The following is a 24,436-nucleotide window of genomic DNA, read 5'->3' on the forward strand; positions in this document are numbered from 1 at the left end:
ATAATATTTTCTTTGGTCTGTCCTGTCAATTTTTTAGCTATTTATTTAGCTATACATTAATAGAATTATGTATTCATGGAATAATTCAATTCAATTTAATTCTGTTTTATTAATATTGCATCAATTTACAACAACAGTTGCCTCAAGGCACTTTATACTGCAAGGTAAAGACACTACAATATTATAAAAAATCTCCCAACAATCATACAGCCCGCCCAGCCTCTTTTAACACAGGAAGAAATATCTTGCAGAACCAGGCTCAGAACTGTACTTGAACACAAGTAAGAAAAATATAGGCAGCCCAGCCTCCTCATAGCTGTACTTATCAAATAGGTGCATCTGTGGTATAAATGTGAAAATCCTAGGTGATTTTCAGAAAAGTTGAACTCTGACCTTGACCTTGAGGTCAAGATTCCTCTCCTCTGGGATTTTTAGTAAATGCACGTATGGTGTACATTTCAAAATCCTACGTTGCCTCGTTCTCAGGTAATGGCACTCACAAACTTGGGTGTCCAAGTTTAGCTCATATACCCGACATAAGCGACTGTAAACCAGTAACGACAGCTACTTCACTACGTGTGGGAATTTACACTTAATAGTTGGAATCAAAGTCATAAACTATTAATAGTTCATATTTTTTTCGTTTTAATCCTTGGTACGCGGATCTTCAGAAATAATTTGTTCGTCAGAATCACTTATCCGCTACAAAATTAATCTAATTTAAATACGCATGACTAGAATTTCCACTCTTTACACCCCCTGTGGAGCTAAAAATGAGGTACAAATTTAAAATAAGTGTAAAAAAAAAAGATGCACATTTGTTGACTGGAATATAAAAGAGCAAAGGCGAAGAAACACCGAAGCAAAGCTGATAGAAATTTTCACAAAAATATAGGCACGACTATTGACTATTTTTGACGCACTTTGGAATTCGGACGCTGTTCGGCGCTCTCTCATCGCGAGAAAAGCCCCGGCCTTGCCCGGCCAAAGATGCTCCGGCATCTCCAGAGTCTGCGAACACCCCCAGAAACTCAGCATCCAGCATTTCAGCCCTGACGCCGGAGCGCACCGGTTTACAGGCGACCTCAGAGGCGCTGCTGTGACAGAACAGTTTGCAATGGATACGTCTGCACCGGAACCGAGGACCACTGAGGTTTGTGAGGTGGAGGAGGCAGAAGAAGCTGTAAGCTTGAGGAGAAGTAGTAAATCGTCAGTTTCCATTTAATTCCTGCCTTTACGCAGGGTGGAGAGGCAGCGCGATCCGCCGCCTGACAGTAATCCTCTGCCCGGGAGGAGCAGGGAAAGCCCTTTCAAGGCTGAGGCAGAGTGAGGGAGGGAGAGTTTTAAGTCGGACGGGGAACGAGAGAGTTGTCATATTCGGAGCTTTTGCCCTGCCACTCGAGGTTTAACGGGGCGACTCTCATTCAAGCTTCTGGGAATTAACTTCGCACCATGAGCGGACCGACGGACGGTAAGCAGTGTGCGCGAATCTGCCTGATCAATACCACAGTGTCCTGAGAGGGCTTAGCTTGAAGTAGACATAAACAGCCTCTCGCCAAGGTTATTGATCACTGGCTCACTTATTGACAGGCTGTTAACTAGCTTTTTTTTGGCTGTGGCATTTTGAAACAGAGCATGATATTGGTTATAGATCGGTGACGGGATTCATCAATGTTTTCCTCAATGTCATTGCTTGTTGCCAGATCTGAGGACTGTCAGCAGTATGAACTGACTCATGAGGGACTCCAACAGTAGAGAAATTTCCAAAGTCATATCACCCAGCAGGCTGTTTCCTTTTATTGACCCAATATTTAAAATCACTACTCGAACATTTACTTTTTGAGGCAGATTTTATTGTTATTATTCTTATTCTATTATTCTTTGTGTGTGTGTGTGTGTGTGTGTGTGTGTGTGTGTGTGTGTGTGTGTGTGTGTGTGTGTGAAAGAGAGAAATCATTTTTGTAGTCAATACAAGTAAGACGGTTAGAAGACTTTGTGATGGCTTGTCAGATGTATTGTCAGATGTATTTTGGAGAGAAGAAGCCTGCTGTTCTTTGATAGCTGGAAGACAAAAGAGCTCATCTGTAGTTGACACTGTGCTGGGTGCACATATTAAAATGCATCAGTGACTCAACATAGCACCAAATAAAAGCAGGTTTTTTTTATCAATGTGAAACCACCTAATCCCAGAATTGTATCTCTGAAGGAACATAGAACAAAGTGGATCTGCTGCTTCTATACAGTGCTTTCCAGTAAGAGCTACCAAGCAGCTGCCTTCTCCTCCTAGCAGCCATTCAATTTTATACCTCCCACCACAGGGAATAGTTAACCTTATAAGGGCTTTGGTGGTGCTACACTTGTACAAGTAGTACCATGTCAGTATAGTTGAGGCCACCCCCAGCTGAGTGACTGTAACCCCCACAAACTCTGCCACAGAAAAGAAGAGGATTATCTGTTTGCTGGCTGATTTGGTTCAGAGCTTTATTGGTATATTCATGCTTTTTACCAATGAAGTCACAGGTCAGAGTAAACATGAGATGCTTTCAAACAGAGCAGAATAACTGGGGTGACTTATGAAGTCACGAGATAAATCCGATGGATCCCCAGACTGTTAAATGATTCATGCTTTAGATGTTTTTTATATTTTTTGCATGCTTTGTGTGAATCACTGGATATCTCAACTCTACTGCAACTCAACTATTCAAATAATTTAACTTGGTCAATCAGTGGTTTCCAGTCGTTCGTTGGGACCCATCATGAAGTCTCAATTATACAAACGTAAAAATTTCAGTGGCTTTACTTATGAGTTACTGCATATTAGGCATCATTTGTGCCATTTCATTTTCAAGGGGTCACTAATGCACTCCTCAAAAATAATAAAGGGAACTCTTGATCATCACAATATAACATGAAATCAGATAAACTTCATAAATCTGACCAGTCAGAAAGCATTTCACCTGCTTTAGTGCAGCTGAACGCGACAACAGGTGCACTGTTGTGGTCTCTTTTTATCCTTCCTGACCTCCTTTCTGTACTTCGGCTTCTTGCTGGTGTCCTTGTCAATTCTTTTAGCACCAGATGATGTCTGCTGCTCATTGAGATTGCACATGTAGTCCAGCTCCAGCACGTATTCATACGTGGTTTTATGAGAAGGTTTGCTGTGTCTCTCAGCACAGTCTCCAGAGTGACTGGGCGAAATGAGGAGTACTGAACGCAGCTGTGGTTTGAATAAGAACAGGAGGCCTGGCATTGCCAGAGCCCTACTAAATGACCTCTAGCGAGCAATTCATGTGCATGTTTCTGACCTAACTATTACAAACAGACTCCATGAGCATTGCATGAGATGCTGATGTTCTCTAATGGGATCTGTGCTCACAATCAAGCACAATGCAGCTCAGTTGGCGTTCACCAAGGATATCCAGATGTCTGTGAAGAGAACAGCACCTCTAGTGGACCTGCCAGTTCTGGTCTTCTCTGGCAAATGCCAAGTGAGAGAGAGATTGGAAATTCTAGTTACTTTTAATAATTTATCAGCATCATACATCCGTGATAACAATAACACTCACCAGCCATTACACAAAGTACACCTGCCTGTTACTGGGTTGCACCGCTTTTGCCTTCAGGATTGACTTACTTTTTCATGGTATAGATTCAACAAGGTGCACGAAACATCCCTCAGACATTTTGGTCCATGTGGATTTCATGGCATCACACAGTTGTTGCAGATTTTTTGGCTGCACATCCACGATGTAAATCTCCTGTTTTACTACATAAGTTACTCTGTTGGATTTTGATCTGGGACTTGCGGAGGCCATTTAGACTCATTGTGACATTCCAGAAACCAGTTTGAGATGATTTGAGTTTTGAAGATGAGCACACTGAGGTCACAAAAAACATCCACATGGTCAGCAGCAATATTCAGGTTGGCTGTGGCGTTTAAATGATGCTGAGGTGGTACTAAGGGGTCCGAGAAAAGGCCCCACACACACCATAACGCCACCACCACCTGAATTGTGATGTAAAGATGTTTACATCACATTCTGACCCTGCCATCCAAATGCTGCAGCAGAAATCGGGCTCATTACCAGGAAAACATTTTCCAGTTTTATTATTGTCAATTTTGGTGTGAACTGTAGCCTTAGTTTCCTTTTCTTAGCTTACAGGAGCTGCACCTGGTGTGGTCTTCTGCTGCTGTAGCCCATCAGCTTCAAGGTTTGAGGTGCTGTGCGTTTTAAGACTATCCTCTGCATACTTTAGCTGTAACGAAAGGTTATTTCATCTACTGTTGCCTTCCTATCAGCTTGAAGGAATGTGGCAATTCTCCTCTGACCTCTGACATCAATAAGGCATTTTCTCCCAGAGAGCTGCCACTCACGGATATTTTATCTTTAAAATGCCAGTAGATCAGCAGCTTGTGAAAAACTCAGACCAGACTGGCACAACAACCATGCTGAATTCAGAGTCACTTAAATCACCTTTTTTCTTCTTTCTGATGCTCAGTTTGAGCTTCAGCAGGTTGCATTAAGGGGTACACAGGGTACCTAATGAGGTGACTCTGACTGTATATATAAATGACACAGCGATTCTCTCATCTGTAACTGGAAAGAAAATGTATTTTTTCACTGCACTCTGGTGTTAGTGTCAGTATTATCATTATTATTAAATAGTAATAATGTCATGTGATGTTAATTTCCTTTAATTAGCTCCTTCATTTCCTTTCCTCCAATGGGAGCCTCTTATTTTTCATCACAAATCTGCAAATTCCTGAACGTTTTAGTCAAGGTAATATGTTAGGAAGACCGCCCTTTTTGAATAAAAACAGATATTTTTGATTATTGTATTGGTCATGTATTGCTTAAAGAAGCAAATGTTATACAGAGCAGTTATTTGTTGTGTGGACAGAACTTTTCCTAGCTTCATTATCAAGAAAGCAGTACCCATGCTACACACACACACACTGCATATACAGTACACGCACACAGCACGAGTTCAAATTCCAAAATTTAGATCACTTAAACCTGCTAATAACACACACACACACACACGCACACAGTAACACATTTAATTTCTCAGCCACACACAGGTGGCTCAAATCTTTCTATGTCTGTTGTTCCAGTTCTTGTGCTGCCATCTGGCTACAAAACCAATGCCAGCTTCTGTGATACACACACACACACACACACACACACACACACACACACACACACACACACACACACACACACACACACACACACAAATGTGTGTGTACTTGATGATACAATTTGTTAGGAAGCATTTTTGTCCCAGTTTTACCTTTTCTTTATCATGAAAACATTTTTAGATTCACAACCCTCTCTTTCCGTGTCTCTCCTGCTGTCACCAGCTTAACCTGCCAGCGTGGTGTTTGCTGTGATTGCATAATACTCTGAGACACAGCAGCATTAACTGTAATGTAATTGAATTGAGCAGAATACAGTAGAATTGTTGCTCAGAGTGCTGTACGGTCTGTTGAGCGCAATTTACTTTTATGGCAAAACAAAATTTAATGAGTCAGGCAGTGAATTTTAATCCTCCCACTGCTCTTTTCCTGTGCTGTCCTTTCATCACACAGATGTGGTACATGGACATGTGTGTCTGGGAGAAGTTAAAGAAAGGCCTTTTTCATTAAAATGGATTTGACTAGTTTCATAAGGATGACAGAGGTGTAATCTCACAAAGACCCCAGAGTGCACTGTTCTCTCTTCAGCAGTGTGTGTATCTTTGCTATTCTGCATGTATGTTGAGATTTGACATCATTCAGAGCTTTATTGACATATGCAAAAAGATTAAGTCAGAAAATGCAATGCAATGGTTTGCTGCCATCCAGGATTAGAAATGGAAAAAGTAAATATATAGGAAAGGGAAGGTAGTCAGGACTGAGGGAGATTGCACTACCTGAAGGCAACATTGTAGACATAGAGGACAGAACTTGGAATCCCACAGGCAAATGGGAAACATGAAGAGCTCGCTAGAAAAGCTGCAACCACCAAATACCTGCAGAGACTAAGACAAATCCTGTGGAGTCAGTCGAATGGGAAGAACAACCATCAACACCTACGCCCTGCTGCCCGTTAGATATCCTGTTGGGATAATCAGCTGATCAAAGGAGGAGATTGAAACCACTGATCAAGGCAAGAAAGCTGCTTTCCATGCATGGAAGTCCAGCACCCTGAGACTGTATGCTAAGTGGAAGGAAGTAGTTGGAGGACTAGTGATTGTCAGAACCACTATTATCAGGAAGATGACCACGACTGACCACTTGCTTAGTCAATACCACAGGCAGCAGAAATCTGAGAAAGAAGAGGAACCATCATGGAAGGACAGGTCCTTGCATGGCATGGACCACCTTTACATAGAAGAAGTGGCTGATATTGGGAAATCCTACCAGTAGCTAGATTGAAAGACAGCACAGAGGCATTAATCATGGCAGCAGAGGAACAAGCTCTGAGCACAAGATCCATAGAGGCTGCGGTCTACTACACCAGTCAAGACTCCGGGTACAGGCTGTGTAAAGATGCCCCTGAGACAATCCAGCACATAACAGCGGGTGCAAGATGCTAGCAGGCAGGGCATACATGAAACGCCATAACCAAGTGGCCGGCATAGTATAGAGGAACATCTGTGCTGAGTATAACCTGGAAGTCCCGAGGTCAAAATGTGAGACCCCCCTCCAGGATGATTGAGAATGACTGAGCTAAGATGCTGCGGGACTTCCAGATAAACTGGTGATGGCTAACCATTGATAATGGACATGGACATAGTAATGGTGGACAGACAGAAGAAGACAGATGATAGATGTTGTCTATGTGCCTTGCAATAATAATGGTTGTAAGTCAGGCTAATCTCCCTTGCAGACTAAGAGGCTTCTGAAGACATTGGGTACAAAGTCAATCTCTTCATGTTTTGTGAACATTCAATCAAGTGTGTACGCTGGTGTGTCTGTTCTATTACTGTAAATGTTTTTATTCATGTTTTCTGACTTACTGATCCAACAGGATTGGTTGCCATAGTGTTTGTGCACCATTTAACAAGAGTGTCATCTGAAGGCCACACTGACGGTTTTTTTTTTTGAGCGGTTGATGTTGGAAAGTAATTGTTGCCTTGTAGAACTGATTGCTTTCATCTTAACTCATGAGGCAAAACTGAGAAACTGTTTTCAAATTCATTACGATTCATTGTTTTGCCATCCCTGTAACAACATGCTTGGCTGAAAAAGGCGTTTAAAACCTTGTCATTTTGAGGCTGTGGAGCAACTGGCTCAAAAAGATAACAAGTAACATGCTTTTTCATCCTTGCCTCTCTTCTTTTCTCTGCCAGCAGTTCAGTACCAGTCGAGCCTCTATGGAGGAAACAGCAGCAGCAGCTCTCCCGTCTCCAGCCGTGGAAATTCACCCATCGTGTGTGAGCGCTGTGGGGAGGTTTGTCGTGGGGAGGTGGTGCGTGTGAAGAACACACACTTTCACGTTAACTGCTTCACTTGCAAAGGTAAAAGAAAAAAAACTAATAAACCCACACACAAACATGCTTTATGTATGTATTTATTTTTTTGTTTTTTACATTACACACACATAAAAAACTCATTAAGTGTGCACCACAGTTATATCTGCTTCCGTACTCCACTCTTAGCCTTACATACAAAGGTTTAAATTCATTTGTTTTTCAGTCTTGGTCTAATGCATTTCATCCGCATCAATTTACATAGTTAAATATTAAATAATTACTCAGACAAGAAGGAACCAAGGCAGTTGAATAATTGCTAGCTTCTTCTTGCTCACTGAAATGGAGGCTGAACCACAACTTCACCGGGAACAGCCAGAAAAAATTAGAGACACCGATTTGGAAAATAGTTCTGTCTCCAGAGACAAAAATTATGTTGATGTAGGAAATATCATTTAGCACAGTGGAAAGATCGTTGGTCATTTAAACATATAAGGCATTGTACTTCTGTCCAGATTTTCCGGCCACATAACATGCATAATATCATATTTTAAATCACCCAGATGCACATGTAAAGAAAACCAGAATGCATAATTGTTCAAGGTCTGTTAAATAACTTTCCTCCTTTTTTCATGTTGTTCCAATTCTGGATACTCACGAAAAACCTGGTTAATTGGTCAGAAAATGAGACTGAAATATGTACAACTGTGTTTTTAGACAGACTGAGGTCCTGTGTAGAAAGTTATTTAAAAGACTGCAATGTTTTGAAGTCATTTAACATATATTTATAATAGAAAATGCCCCCAGTAAAAAAAAAAAAAAAAACTAAAAGAAAACAATAGGTGACTTGATACTAAGAAATGCGTTTTTGTTTTTTATTTTATTGTCCTCTTATAGAATTTGATTCTTGCAAAATGTTTCAGAAAAAAATGGTCTAATGATAACGTCTACAAATGAACAAGGTTAATTAGTCACCTGACTGAGCATTCCTGAGAGTTCAGTCTCTCGGGGATGCTCGAAAAAGCACCAAAGTAAGAAAAAAAAGACAGAATGACTGATTGAATGACTGTGATCTTCAGGCCCTCAGGAGACACTTAAATAAACAGTTTGTAGCTGCAGCCATTAATGGAAAACTCCACCATGCAAAGAATCACATATCAACAAGTTCCAGAAGTGCCGATTTAAGGAGCGCCGCATCAATGCCATGCATAAAGTAAAATAAATAAAGGATTTCTAATTTACCCTAGCGGAAAATTAAATTATATCGATGTTAAGGAAGCGACTTTTTTGGAAAATACGCTTACCACACTTGCTTGCAGAGATAAAGCTTAGCTTTGCCTATTAGTTTCGCATAGCACAAAGACACAGTCTGGGTGAAACAGGTAGCATGGGTATGAATATTGCTGTTCTCCAAAAGAAAAACTGACCCTCTTGCAACTAAGGTTAGCAGTAAGGTAGTAACACATAGGCAAAAAATTGTATAAAGTGAGCAAATCTCCAAAAATAAATCCTAGCTGTAAGCAGTGGATGCAGGTGTAAAGAAGCAGAGGAAAGATTTAATCATTTAGATTTAGTGTGAGGCCCTGTTTTTAGAAACACAGCTATACGCTGTTTTAAAAACATGTTTATGCATGACAGTGTGCATTTGTGCATGTAGTTGTGCGTGCAAACCCGGAACTATATATGTCACTTGATGTCTCTGCATGGTTGAGCTCCACCAGCGAGCAGGTGGGACAGAAGGCACTAACACAGCTTTGCAGTCAGCAGCTAGCTTAGCAGTGCAGTCAGCAGCTTTTCAGCCCCTAGTCAGACTCCAACCAGCTAACCTCCTTTCACGGGCCGGGACCTACACAGTCCCAAAGCATACTGCAAGACAACACAGTTTTCTCTGTTTGATCTGACAGAAGCATCGCATCAATGCACTCAGTCACAAAGCACAGAAGAAGAGGATTTTCTAATTTTTTTTTCTTTTCTTTCATGGAACGCCATGTTTTATCTCACGCACCATTACTTACAGATGCAGATCTTAAAATAGCCTGAGGTGAAATGACTCTTTTGGTTGTTTGGATGAATAATTGATTATCTGCTCGATTGAAGCACTCACTCCTCCTGACGGGACATAAGCCAGATGCACTGACAGAAGTGTCCCGTTTGATATTAAAGTTCATATTATTATGGACAATTGATCTTGCAGAGTAAGCTTAATGACTTTTAGCTAATGGCACAGTCCATTAGTACTTCATCAGCAGAGGAGACGTCAGCTGATGGAGCAGACAAGAATCAAAACGTCAGCTTTTAGTACACAGATGTCTGGTTTTTCCACTCTTCTGCTTGTTATCTTCTTCTTGCTTCTGCTCTCCCGTGCTGTCGCTCTCTCGTCCCACCTTCTTTGTTTTTTAGATGTGAATGTCAGTGAGTTACAATGCATCTTTGGTAAACAGCTTGCCTGTTAACGTGACTATTCAGGAAATAACAGGGGTATTTTTAGGGAACAAAGACATTAGAGTGAGACGGATGAGGCAGCTACACTCTATTTTAGAGTGACTCCAATTGTTTTTTAATGTGTTGTGAAGTGACTAGTGGTGATGGTGGTATGCAATGAAATCAAGATCTTGGGCCTTTTTAATGACATATAAATTAAACGTATTGAAAACCTGGAACTATTTAATGACAGTTAATTATAAGTTTTCATTGAGTCAGAGAATAGAAATCTAGATCAGACTGGCAGTATAAGAAGTCTGTGATGTGATGCATGAAGAAAAGACCGTGCACGGTTTTTCTGACACTTTTAGTCGTGAAAATATTAACCAGTTTGTTTTATTGAAATGTCTCAACAAGTATTCAGTCAATTTTTGTGTAATTTGGTGACTTAGCAGCAATAACATCAAGGTATATTTTTTCTAGGACTTTATCAGTCTCTTACATGGTTGTGGAAGAATTTTGGACCACTTTTTCTACAAAGTTATTTTAGTTCATCGAGGCTTACAGGCATTCATTTATGTACAGCTCTCTTCAAGTCCCACCACAGGATATCATTTACCAACACCCAATTATTTTCTTTTTCTGTTGTAGATTTGCTACTGTGCTTGAGATCATTCTCATTTTGTATGGCCCAGTTTGGACCACGCTTTAGCTGTTGGACAGATGTCCTCATATTTGACTCTAGAATACTTTGGTACATGGTCGACTCAGTGACTGCAGGGTGTCCAGGTACGGTGGCTGTAAAACAAGCCCTACATCCTTATTCATCCACCGCCATGCTTAACAGTTAGTATGAGGTGTTTGTGCTGATATACTGTGTTCTCTGTGCATTATGGGCAAACATCTCCACGTTGGTCTCATTTGTCCAGTGGCCACTGGATGCAACTTAACCTAAGCTGTGCTGCCATGTTCTTTTTAGAGAGAAGAGGCTTCCTTCTGGTAACCCTTCCAAAAAAGACATAATTTCTCAGTTTTTTCTGATTGTACTATCATAAAATGTACCATTTGGTATGCTAACTGAGACCTGTAGAGTCTGTAGCTCTTGGGTTTTTTCAGTTTTTCTAGCCATTGCACGGTCTGATCTTGGCATAAATTTGATGGAAACTCCACTCCTGGGAACACCAGGGCACTGTGTTAACACACCTGAATGCTACAGAACAGCAAACATCTGCTGTTATAGAGAGAGTCGTACCTGCTATGATCAGTTAATGAAGTGCATCTCATTAGCCGCACCTTCTGCTACTTACCCCCTTAATTCCTATGGAAGCAGTAAAGATGTACTTTTTTAGAGGACTGGTCAGAGCGTTGTATGTAACACTCTGTCCAGTATTTAACCTATTTTTATAAAATTAAGCTCACTACCGTGCAGAAGTAACTTCATCCCATGTGCAATTTAGAGCTGAAAGTTGTACCAAAAAAATGGCCTTGTACACATTCTAATATACTTGTCATCAATGTGAATTTTCATAAAGCAGATAAAAAAATGTGGCTGCACATAATGATTTCTCTGAAAATCTCTCATACAGCATTTCATTTAAAATCTGACTGACAAATGTTGACTATTCACAACCTCAGCGTCAAACAATACTGCCAAAATCCATGCTGTAGCACATAATTCTGCCTTTGTACAGTTAGACCACAGACTGATTAGACTCGTGCTTTTCCCTTTTCCCCTCATCAGTTTCTCTTTGATCCTTCTGTCCCGATCACACACTCATGCAAATCCAGACGCGCTACAGAAAAGGAAATCCATCTTAAATTGATGATGCTAATAGATGAGGGAAGACAGTGACGGGATGGCAGATGTGTGCTGGATGGACAGATCAATAGCCTCATTGATACCTCCCTAGAGTCCCCCCGCATCTTTCTCTACGTCCTCATCCCTTCACTTTGCTGTCTGCTTTCCTTTCTCCTCACATATGATGCTCTTTCTCTATTCAGCTTCCTCTAATCTCTCCCTCGACTCCCATCTTGCCCTTCTTCGTCTTCCTCTGTCTTGTCTGAGCCTTGTGTCTGAAATAATCCTCTCTCCTCGACATCTCTGCTTTTTCAGGCAAGAAAACTTCCCCATCTACATCATCTAAAACCTTCCAGCATCTCTTTTCTGGTAAATCTATTCGAACACTGGCAATAAGGAAAAGTGCTCAGAATTTTCCTTTGTATTGAAACAAGACAAGACAAGGCTTGTAATGTCTTCCCTCAAAGGCGGTGAAATATCGGCACGCACTAATTTATTTTGATAGATCATCCAGCTGCAGGTGCTTTGCCTTCTCAAATGAATTTAAAACAGACTCCTATGATTCTAGTGAAGCTTGCTGCCAAGGCTGACCCACTTTAAGATAAAACAAGTTTGTGTTTCACAAGTGAAACATACCAGGAGCAAGAGTCTGTGTATTTTATCACCATTAGTGTGTGCTCAGCCATACACAGTCATGGATGGCCTGGCTCTTTCTTCAGAACAGACTTCAAGGGCAAACTGTAAAGCATTAATCGCTGTATCAGCTCTGCTTTGCAGCACTTTTTTGTGGTTTTGAATGAACATTTGCTGACGTCCATGTGTGTTTCCATACATGCTTGTATTCTGTGTTTGTACGTGTAACTGAAAGCCAAATCACAAAGATGAGACAGTCCACACCACACCTCCAGGAGTTCCTTTTGTTTTGCATCTTCATTATATCTGTTATTATTAAATCTTATTCATTTTTCTTCTTTGAATCTTTCCTTCATTCACTCAATGCTTTACTTCAGGCTTCAAATAAAGAAATCATTACTTGCAGTCTTTCTGCCAATATCGCGTGTTTGTGGATAAATGCATTCACACCTGAAGCACTTCAGTCTAATAGGCTTTAAATCACTATTAACAGCTGTAAAAAGAAAAAGTACTTGGATACTTGAGTGCCTCTGACAAAGTGCAGCTGAACCTGTCACTTAAAGGGAGAATAAATAGAAGGCTGGGGAACAATTAAATCGATGAAGCAGGGCGTGAAAAAAGGGAATACAGTTTACAAAGCAAATTTATTTAATGGTTGATATTTAATTTATTTATCTGTGCTTTGGGAATAGTTTTTGTTTTCTTGAATAGCCCAGTTTTTGAAACAATCATAAAAAATACATTTTTTCATGTTTATGGGCACAAAGCAGGTAGGTGTGACCACCGCAATCAGGAAAACAAGTTTTGAAAGACGTGTCGTATTTTAACCCAAGCCGTGAAACTTTTTAAGCCTAAACACTTTTAACTGACAGTACTTTTAATGCCTAACCTTAACCAAGATACATATTGATAATGAAAAAACTGTGATATGTATGTAAGGTTAAGATGACTTACACCTCCAGCACCCCTCCTCCAACCTCCAAATTTTTTTCCTCAACTTTCCATAAGTACATATTCAATTCAATTCAATTCAATTTTATTTATATAGCGCCAAATCACAACATAAGTCGCCTCAAGGCGCTTCATAGATACTGTTACGACCCGTCTAGGGCCAGGCCATAACATGAGCGAGGCACTCGCTTCCCTCCCCAAGACCCAAGCAGTCACACGCAACAAATCCGTTAGATGTGAAGTGATTTATTTACAAGGTGAATAAAGAGAACCAAAACGGGAGTGTCAACACTTCAGGGTGAGCCAAGGCCAAAACAATAAACAAAACAAACCTACACAAATCCCGCACCCCTGACCTCACCAAAATAAAGTCAAAATAAAGACAGAGTCTGACCTCCTTAACCAACTCAAAAACAGGAGAAAACGGGTGATCAAAATAAACGGCAGCTCACCCCTACCCACTCCACTTCCACAATTTTCGCACGTATACTGCAGCCAGCGGCTACCACAGGACTACTGCTGGGTGATGAGGAGAAATGCGAGGACCTCTCCCGCTGTAGCACTCCAGCCTCCTTTTATTGGGCGGGTCCTCCAGCTGGATCCAATCACGCCGGGGCAGTAAGTCCACGCACCAATCGGAACAGGGACCTGGCACAGCTAAATTAACATAGACAAAAACACAGCACCTGCACAAACAAACACACGGACATACAAGTTCGTAACAATGCAGAGAAAAACCCAACAATCATATGACCCCCTGTGAGCAAGCACTTTGGCAACAGTGGGAAGGAAAAACTCCCTTTTAACAGGAAGAAACCTCCGGCAGAACCAGGCTCAGGGAGGGGCGGTCATCTGCTGCGACCGGTTGGGGTGAGAGAAGGAAGACAGGATAAAGACATGCTGTGGAAGAGAGACAGAGGTTAATAACAGATATGATTCAATGCAGAGAGGTCTGTTAATACATAGTGAGTGAGAAAGGTGACTGGAAAGGAAAAACTCAATGCATCATGGGAATCCCCCGGCAGCCTATGTCTATTGCAGCATAACTAAGGGAGGATTCAGGGTCACCTGGTCCAGCCCTAACTATATGCTTTAGCAAAAAGGAAAGTTTTAAGCCTAATCTTGAAAGTAGAGATAGTGTCTGTCTCCTGAATCCAATCTGGAAGCTGGTTCGTACATATCAGAGTGGACTCATGGAAAATCATGTCCTGGGCCTTAGGAGTTGTGTTGAAGATAAATAGATTACTTCTTGATATTTATAGACTGTTCTGCAGGCCTTGTGATTACAGGACAATTTTATAACCTCAATAGTGCCTTAATTTCATTGCTTTGCAAATCACAAATTAGGGTTATTAGTGAGACTTTGTTAGAGAAATTAGATTTCTATTGATTGTTATTTATGTCAAGTGAGAAGTCGTGCAAGTTAAAGTGGTTTCAAAAACTGCTCTCTACACATGGATTGAACTGCAGATGAATGAGCTAATTAAACAGAATTTATTCAAACCCCTCTCACTTCACTTGCTTTTCTTATTAAGAAACCAAAGTAATTAGTTAATGTGAAATATATTCATCTGTACCCATTTAAGCTTCTTGTTATTAAACTACTTGATTTCCTGTTTAATTAAAGGAATAAAAGACAAATGTGAGGCAACTTTGAAAAAGCAGGCATGATGCAGACTGAGATCCCCAGTTTTGCACAAAATATAATATAAAAGCAACTTTTACACAGCTGAATAAACGTCAAGCAGATAACTGGTTATCAGAAATGTGAGATGCTGGAGAATATACTCCGGTGTCCTGTTATATTTTAGATAGCAAGGAGTTTATTAAACTTCACTGAAACAATCTGCAAATTTCATTTAAATTCAATAAACTATCATCTTGTCTTTATTTTCAGTTAGCGCATACCTTAAACACTTCAAGCTGTAAGCTAATGATAGTTATATAAGAGCAGATGCTGCTGGTGCAATAAGCTGTAAGTTTTACGTCCAATGGATGCACGATCTGATTAGTTGACTAATCGCAAAAATAATCGGTGACTAGTCGACTATCAAAATAATCGTTTGTGGCTTACACTGCATATAGGACTCTCTGATATGTCAGGTTTTATTTAGCTCCTGGAGGAACTGGTTAATGCTGATTCAACACACAGAGCAGTCTAAATATTAAAAAAACAAAACAAAACAAAAAAACCCTCCTTCAGTTTGGGACAGCAGGTGAGGGTCACGGAGTGTCAGGGGTAAGGTCACATTGTCCTAAGGTCTTGTTTGACAGGGTATGGATAGAAGTGCCTGACAAGTCTCTGACCTATATGAACATTAAGGCTCAGTCAGCAAGTTCAAGTAGCAGTGGGAAGATTTGCTCCAACTGTCCATGAAAGAGTAAAATGTCATGTGACAGAGGGAGAATAATGGATGGTAGCAGGCCGGCACATGCTCATTTATATTCTGGGAGTTCACTGCTGTGACATTTTCGTCTTCTATTATAATTACACTGTAAATGTGTCAAATGAATTTTTTAGTTCAATGGAATTATTTGTGGTCAGGCATGCCCTTGTATTTTAAAAGACTACATATAGGGATGGGCCTTTTGTGGCAGTATCTGCGTACATTTTAAAGAAATGACTGCAAAGGAAAAAAAAGTTTTTATAAGATATGGTGAGCTACTGGATGATGTATCAGCCCTCCTTCCAGGTCTTGGGTCCTACTGTGTTCATTAAAGCCGTTGTCTTTTTAACGTGCTTTAATGCTTTGTATCTTCTTTTATGTGATGCAAACAAGCCCCTAAAAATAATCAGTGGTCAATGTCAGGCTCTCTGGCTTTTTATTAGCACTAGCATGCTAATAAAATGTGCAGCACTATGTGCAGCAGGTCTTTTAGCCCAGTTTTAAAAACTTTACAATGTAACTGTAGCCCAACGGCTCATGGTTCACCAGACTCAAAATATTTGAATGCTTCAGAAAACAATCATTTAAAGCTAACTAATATTTGAATGGGCACATGAAGCCTAGTCTGTTAAACTTTCCTAAAAGTCCTCTTCACATGGATTGGACCTGAAGTGGGTTTATATCAGTTTCACAAAAAAATAGCAAAGCATTGTGTAAAGATATGCCAGCAGCTGATATGTGCATAACATGCAAATATTAAACTGGATAAGCGTATTTACTATCTTAGTTTAGTTTGTTACTAAGCTAACAATTGCTAGTTATCACTGAACACAAAGCTGACACTATAACGATAAGTTTGTGTTTTAGTCATAAACCAAAGCAGTGGCTGAATGTGAGTATCATCAAAGGAGAATTGGTTAAATACCAGGTTCAAATAGTTCGACAATAAATACCTGTACAATACTCTACAATCACGCCTCGCCGGCTTAAAAGTCTGGATTTTGAGTTAAGGTTGTTGTTTTGTTGAGCTGGCAGCGGGAGAGATGCAGCTGTGCGTGTCCAGCAACCGTCATTAGTGAAATACAAATGATCAAAATGCCACTAGGTCTGTCGTGGATATTGTTGAAATGATATTTCAGTCTGGACCAGCAGTGGGATTACACCTACCTACTAACTGACTGCTTTTGCCATCCCTAGTAAGATAAAACTAATAAAAAGGTTTAAATATGTTTAAATTCACCAGTGAAAATTAAAATGACATAAATATTTGTTGAATGCTCTCTGGTGATCTTGATTATTTGAAAAATAAATATGAAAGGATATCAGCCTGTATAAAATTCATGCATTGATTTTTGTCAGCGAGAACAGCTTTTGGAAACTGGCCTACGATTTGAAATCCAAAAATAACAGAGAGGCCTCTGGAGAGGCCAAGTCTTAACAGCTCCCACTCTTCCCTGTTTCCTCTATATCTTAATAGCTTTCCATTGAGACAGTGATGAATGTGTGAACGTTATCTGCATGGTGAGAAATGATGGGATGTGTATTTGAGGCTGGTTGTGTGGCTGGCAGAGTTGGACCCAAACGCAGGACTGGGGAACACAAAGGAGAAAACTAAAAAGTGGCTTTATTAACTAAAACAAAGTACAAAACAACATGAGGAAAATCAAACTTTCAACTTAACTGGGGAAACGTGCTGCAGAAGACACAACCATGATGGATGATGTAAAAGAGAGCAAAGGGAGATTCAGACAATATAGATGCACCAGGTAATGAGGGAAATGGGAAACACCAGGGAACACAGCTGAACACAATCACAGTAACGAGACAAGGGGTGCCAAAACCAAACACAACACACAGGAGACGAGGGATCATTAAAATAAAAAAAGAAGTAATAAACACTAATGCCAGGACTAAGACGCCAACTTGACACAGTGACTGGAGATAAACGAACATGGCGACATGACTGACTGGGGAGACACAAAGGGAACATAAAAGATGATAACTAAAGATTACATAACCTAATGAGGAACAGAGACTGGAAACAAAAGGAAACCAACATAAAAAAAAATAAACCTCGAACCACAATAATCGATATTAAAACTCAGAGGCACCAGGAATATAGAACATGAACAAAGGACTCAAACACAAAACTCATTTTAACCTAGAATGAACCTAAAGACCTACAGAAGCGCAGAACTATAATACAAAAATGATCAAAAATGAGAAAAATCCCAAAACATCCTAAAATCTCAAAACCATGACAGGTTGACTTGCTTGGCTTGACAATATTTACCTTTTATATGTCACATAAAAATGGCCTTTTGTTTTGACATGCAGTATGTGAGTACAATGATTTCGAGAATGAGTGCTTCAGTAACTGTAACTCTTCCTCTGTGAACTGCTTTAGTCTCAGCCCGACTGATAAAGGTCAGGCTGGCATTTCAAAGTTGTACAACAGCCGCTTTGCCAGAGGAGAAAAGAACCACCCACCCCCACCCAAAGAACGCTTAATACAGTATTGTTATCTTTTTTCCTACACTACAAAAGTTTACTTCAGAATCTTCAGGCTAAATAATAAGTAACAAAATACTTAGTACATAAGACAGACTGTTAGCCTTCACTGTGAAGAGTTACAAAAAAGTCTATCACAGTGTGAGCTTTGTGCTTTAATTCGGGTCAGAGAGAAATTAGAACCTTACTGTAAAAGTCATCAGTTTAAATGCAGCAGTCAGTGTGTTGTCTTTACTTTGGGATCCTATTTGTCAGACACTTCATTTAAAATATTGTCATTTATTTCTAAAGCACTGAATGAATAAGGATTGAATAAACTTCTCATAGTTCTCTGTAGTGTTTACTATTATTCCACTCTTTTTTATGGTCAGCAGTCCACAAATGATTATTGGCATTATTGTAATAAAATGTATATTGAACAGCAATACCATATAAATCTAACTTTTAAGGTGTTATAAGGTAATTGTAAAGCGAGTTGGATCCTTTTCAAAACCCTTTAAATATATTTAAATGAAAATTCCTGAGTTTGGCTGCAGGCTCATATTGTTACTTAATGTTGCTTTACCATATTTATGATGTCTTCAGCTTTCCTATACAGTTCTATACATCTCTCTCACTCCTTCTCTCTATCTGTCTGAGCCTCTTAACACACTGGCTCAGATTAGATCCACTCACTCTGTTGGGTTTAGAGCCATTAGCTTAATTAGAGACTAGACGTTCAATTCACTGTCCGATATCTTGATCCGTTGGCTGCCTTTCAGTCGTCTAACCTAAAGTACGTAAAGGTTTCATCATACTGCCTCTGTGGATAATGCAGCGTATCCTGGGCAAGTCCGTTACAAATTATCTGTCAGTGACAGACGTGCAGAGGTGAAAGCATAGCAGTAATTTGATTCTTTTTAGATACTTTCATGGGAAAATATCTTTACACTGGTTCCACTACGTAAGAATTTTTGGTTAATATAAGCCATTGGCTGACACATATTGTAATAAATACTATAAAGCACAACTGATGGCAGATGAGGGACTCAGCTCCCTCCAGCTGGAGCAAATAGCTGTTCAGTTCCTTTTAAAACACCTGATCAACCAGCTGAGCAGAGGCCGCCTAACCTTCACACACAGTCGGACTAGAAGCAGTCACTTGGCTGAAGGACTTTGTATTAGCTAAATGAAAGCCGTAGATCATACTGCCAGTATATCTCGCAAACACTGTGTCTATCTGTGTGCCCTTTTTTTTGCTGGATATGCACTTATCACACAGCTCTGCCTCCACATAAATGTATTTAAAGTTGTGATTTGTAATTGGACACATGCAGATAGAGACAAAATTCCATATATAGTATATAAAACACAACACGTGCAAGCTAAAAGCAATACAAATTAGGATCAGGGTTCTGTAGATGCTGTACCGTCTGTTGCAGGACTTCTTGTTCTTCTTGTTCCTGAAGATAGTTCTGTGTGTTTCCTACTCAGTGTTTGGAGTCGCTGTTCTCCATGCACAATGTGAGGCCAGTCAGAAGCCTCCCTAATGGTATTACATAATCAGTGAGACTCCAAACATTTGAAGTGGCTGAAACTTTATTGCACCTTCATTTGGATGGACAAGCATAACATACTGTATGAGTTAAGACACGATGGTCGCTGGTCTAATCCCTAAAAGCAGATTAGAGTATTAACCCTTCTGAGCTCAGAAAGGACAACAGCTCGTACTGTACTAATCTACACCCACAAACAGTACACGCACGCGCGCGCACACACACACACACACACACACACGCACGCACTCACACAGAATATTAATTGTGACTTTAAATCAGCCGGTGAAACCTTTATGTGGATAAGTGGATTAATACTGTTGATTGTGTCAAAGAAGGCTGTCAATTAAAGTTTCTTAATTACTTCAGCAGCTTGTGGAACATCATACATACTGATCACATACATATTTGACCAACTCGACACCCTGTTCTTTTATTGGTCATGACAGTTTGCCCTCAATAACATGACTACCATGAGCAACCTTGCCACATTGTAACTATACATCCTTTTTTTTGCTTCTGTTTATGAGAAATGAAGTTCTGTGTCTCTGTTTAGTGTGCGGCTGTGACTTGGTGCATGCGGGTTTCTTCCACCATTCTGGTGAGTACATCTGTACAAAGGACTACCAGCGGCTCTATGGGACCCAGTGTGACAGCTGTAACCAGTACATCACCGGAGAGGTGGTGTCTGCCCTGGGGAGAACGTACCACCCAGACTGCTTTGTCTGCAGCATCTGCAAGTAAAGAATGAGTGTTTCTTCATGTAGACCTAAATGTTGGCAGGCAGATAGTCAAACAGACAGACTGATTGAGTCAGGCAGTCAAAGTAATAAAAAGTTATTTGGACTCGCATTCATCTTGTAAATCCATACTTGGTAGTAGTCTGTCTGAGATCAGTAATAAATTCAGACGAAGGGATCAGACAAAAAAAAAGAAAGAATAAAATCCAGTTTAATAATCACAGTGGGGATTGAAGACCGGTCAGGACAGGTTGTCTGATGACTTACTCGAGTGGCAAGGTTCAGTGTTCTGGTGCTCCTGGTGTCAGCAGATTTATGGATCATGACATAAAAGTATTATTTAACCAGGGGGATTATCTTACTCTAACCTTAAAGAAGTGCTGTGATTCCATAAGTACAACTTAAACATGACGATCAACAAGTAGATATTGTGAGCAAAATGAACTACGCAGAAAATTAACAGACTTACTCTGCGTGAATGTTTTCTGTCATAACACAGAGATGCAAACCTTTCAAAAAAAAAAAAGATTGATTAAAAACATAATTGCAAGATGTTTGTGTTGAAATTCTGCTCCACATAAAAATGATCCCTGGCCTGAGTGTAGTGGTTTACATGTTTGCTTGCCAAGTGAAAAGATGCTGCTTCATTTCCAGCCGGAGGCACAGATCCCCTTTGGGGTTGTGTCATGAAGGGCATCTGGTGTAAAGCTCAGCCAAATTAAACCTGCAGAGCCGCCTGCTGTGGTGACCCCTTGTGGCAAGGCAGCATTTTTTTTTAAAGTAAGACATCGTAGTTGTTTCTCACACGACTTTAGAAGAGGCCTGCTTAGATTACTGTGTACGAGTAAGCTGTGTGTTAAAATGTTCTTGGTTTCTTAAGAACAGCTCCTGTGTCTGCCTCACGGGCTCTGTGCTCGCCTCTGCTTTTACCCTGAAATATTATCCCATACCTCACTGGGTATGAAGCGTTATTCATTTTAACTGTTACGCACTGAGAATCTGACAAAGATTTCCAGAGCTGAGAGCAACATTTAATCCTCGCAACTTTGACATCAGCCTGGAGATCTCGTTTTATTCTTTGCTACATTCAAACTGCAGAAATACTCCTCTGACACTGCCGATGGTAGTTTTTGACAGTATTTATGTTATTAAAAATGTCCCAGTGTAAAAAAGAATTTGCTAAATGTTCGTTTTCAATGCTGGGAAAGTTTTCATGTATAATGTAAGGGTAGCAGAAATAATGGCAAATATTGTGTGAAACTTCTGCTAAAGAAACTTGGAATTACCTGCACCAATACTACTTACGTACATCGATACTGTTCAACTTGGGAGTACAAGCAAATTGGAATTTCGTGTGTTTTCTGATTGGGTAAACTGTGAATTATCTATCACCCTATCTGCATTCTGCATGGCATTACTGAAATGGTTTTTTTATGCGTGCTTTCCCAGAAGCCCATTTCCAATTGGAGACAGAGTGACCTTCTGTGGGAAAAAGTGTGTGTGTCAGCAGTGTTCACTTTCTCTGAACAGCGACAAGCCCGTCAAGGTCCACGGACCAAGCTGTAAGAAACAAACACGCACACACACACAAATGAAAATATACGCTCACTGATGTGTACAACACCATACACAGCAACAACATATCTCACATTTTCTTCACTAGACAAAGGATAAGCCAACACACATTATCCAGTTCTTCAAAAGCTGTGCAGGTATTACTTTGTAATAATTATTTTTCTATGAATATTTCAAGGAAATGCATGGTGTTTTAAATAGAATATACTCAACTCAAAGGTTCATTTACTAGCCTGTAGAATATGCAAAATGTCATGTTTGATACTCCAACAAATTAAAGAAATGGAAGAAATAAATATGTGTCCAGCTTTGAGTATTTAAGTTTGTGTGTGTAACTAAATCCCATCAAGTCCCATTCATCAAACCTAACACAAGCAGAAGAAGATTCAGAAGAAGAAGAAGATTTTTAAAAAAAGCTATTAGCTATGGTTTTTCCCTGCCTAATGATATTTAACTGACTCATATCTTTGTGATTCATCCAGCATGTAAGACTGTTTGTTCCCCTACAAATGAACACCTAGAGTTGCACAGTCCACCTGCTGAACGCTGCAAAAACACAGCATCTTTGTAGGTGTGTAGCTGCAGGGAGATACTTCCAAACACACCCACAAACACAGAAGGTGGCCTGCTGCTTCAGGTAGTCCTGGTAGCTCCATCTGGCAGAGACAGTGTGACTGTCACGACAGGAGAGAGGGATGAGGAAGAGAGGAGGAGGAGGTAGAGAAGTGATGAGAGGTTGGCAGAGCAGAAAGGCAAGGACATAAAAGGGGAGTGATAAATGCATAAATGCTCAAAGTGTTCCTGCCTGTTCCTATCGTACATGTGTGCGTTCTCATTACCGCGCTTCCTGCTTTTCCTCTCCCCTCTCCTCCCCTCCCCTCCAGACTGTGCCGGCTGTGGTGAGGAGATCAAACAGGGTCAGTCTCTGCTGGCTTTGGAGAGACAGTGGCACGTCAGTTGTTTTAAATGCCGAACATGCGGCTGCGCCCTCACTGGAGAGTACATCAGCAAGTAGGTGGCTTGATCCTTCCTATCTCAAGTCAGTCATAGGTGTGCTTGGGCAAATATCAAACGTTTCTTCAAGCAATCCACATCAAAAGCCACTGCACAGAATCTGCCTCCTGTATCCAGACTTTTAATTCTGAAACTACCGTACTAGAAAATTGCACGTTTAAAACATTTGTCATCAAGTTGTGGAAAGGTTGAGGTTTTTTACTCATTTTTCTACTATTTACTATCAAAATTAAATTGAAATGTTGCACTTGCTTTGTAAATCTTTACAGGATGAATAGTTGTGGAGTAAACTGTGAGCTTTTTGTCTTTCTCACTGTTTCTCACTGTTCAGAGATGGGATACCTTACTGTGAGACTGACTACCACAGTCAGTTTGGGATCAGGTGTGAGAGCTGTAACAGGTACATAAGTGGCAAAGTACTTGAGGTGAGTGCATTTTTCTGTTGTGTATGTGTGCTTTTGGGAATATGCGTGCATGCTTAAAGACAGCTGGGAACGACAGTGGGAATGTGCGTGTTCTGTGCTTGTCAGTGTGAGCTGGTCTATAAAAAGCTGCAAAAAAATGCAGCTGTCCCTCTTTAAATGAAGTGCTGACTGATGACGAAGCAGCTTTGGAAACCCGACAAAGCAACACTTCCCCATCTCCTTCACACTATTCATCTTTTTTTTCCCTGTTTCTTATCATGCCTCTCCTCCTTCTTCACTCTGCATTGTTTTTCTGTTTCTTATCACCACTCTGTTCCCGTTTTCTCATCTGTACCATTTGCTTTTGCCATTTTGTGTCTGATTTTCCTTTCCTTTCCTTTCCTTTCCTGCAGGCTGGAGGAAAACATTACCACCCCAGCTGTGCGAGATGTGCCCGCTGTCACATGATGTTCCTAGAAGGAGAAGAAATGTACCTGACAGGTAATCAGGATATTGTGTGTTAACTAGCAAAATAAGTTTCCCTTGTATGAAGTGGAAGAAAATTCCACTATCAACCTGAACTTGGATAAAACAAAGCTTAACATTTAATAATAATTATAACTTCTGAATATAAAAGTCTGAATATATTTGTTAGGAAATCAATTTAGTCTGAATTTATGTCTCCATAGTCACAAATGTGCTTCTGCATTTGTACAGTTAACAGGCATAAAAATAGACTTCTAGCTTCAATTGAATTAGTACCCTGCAAGTATCCAGATGGCCTCTGTGTGATTCTGCATCTGTGGAAGTGTGTGTGTGTGTGTGTGTGTGTGTGTGTGTGTGTGTGTGTGTGTGTGTGTGTGTGTGTTGGTATTACTAATGTTGTGGGGACATTAACATGTTTACTCATATTTTGAGGACAAGCTTCCCTTATGGCAAATACTTATAATAATTTAATGACTTCTAGGTAAGTGTATATGTATGTGTATGTTTACACCTGTGGTGGACA

General features: G+C 40.2%; 1 protein-coding gene across 4 annotated transcripts in view; it reads left to right on the forward strand.

Moving 5' to 3' along the window:
- Positions 1–1,029: 1,029 nt before the first annotated feature.
- The window catches only part of LOC101463825 (actin-binding LIM protein 3), a 56,398-nt gene continuing 32,991 nt past the window's right edge, over positions 1,030–24,436 (forward strand). The window contains exons 1-8 of one of the 4 annotated variants that reach the window (XM_076889307.1): positions 1,030–1,153; positions 1,243–1,471; positions 7,339–7,506; positions 20,251–20,434; positions 21,884–21,996; positions 22,894–23,020; positions 23,355–23,448; positions 23,841–23,928. In XM_076889307.1, coding sequence (XP_076745422.1) covers positions 1,453–1,471; positions 7,339–7,506; positions 20,251–20,434; positions 21,884–21,996; positions 22,894–23,020; positions 23,355–23,448; positions 23,841–23,928 — 793 coding nt within the window. In that variant the 5' untranslated portion in view covers positions 1,030–1,153; positions 1,243–1,452. Of the gene's footprint in view, positions 1,472–7,338; positions 7,507–20,250; positions 20,435–21,883; positions 21,997–22,893; positions 23,021–23,354; positions 23,449–23,840; positions 23,929–24,436 lie in introns of all 4 variants that reach the window. The other 3 variants (XM_076889306.1, XM_076889308.1, XM_076889309.1) reach the window with 3 other exon arrangements.

This window comes from Maylandia zebra, linkage group LG10 (assembly GCF_041146795.1).
Source record: "Maylandia zebra isolate NMK-2024a linkage group LG10, Mzebra_GT3a, whole genome shotgun sequence".
NCBI classification, from domain to species: Eukaryota; Metazoa; Chordata; class Actinopteri; order Cichliformes; family Cichlidae; genus Maylandia; species Maylandia zebra.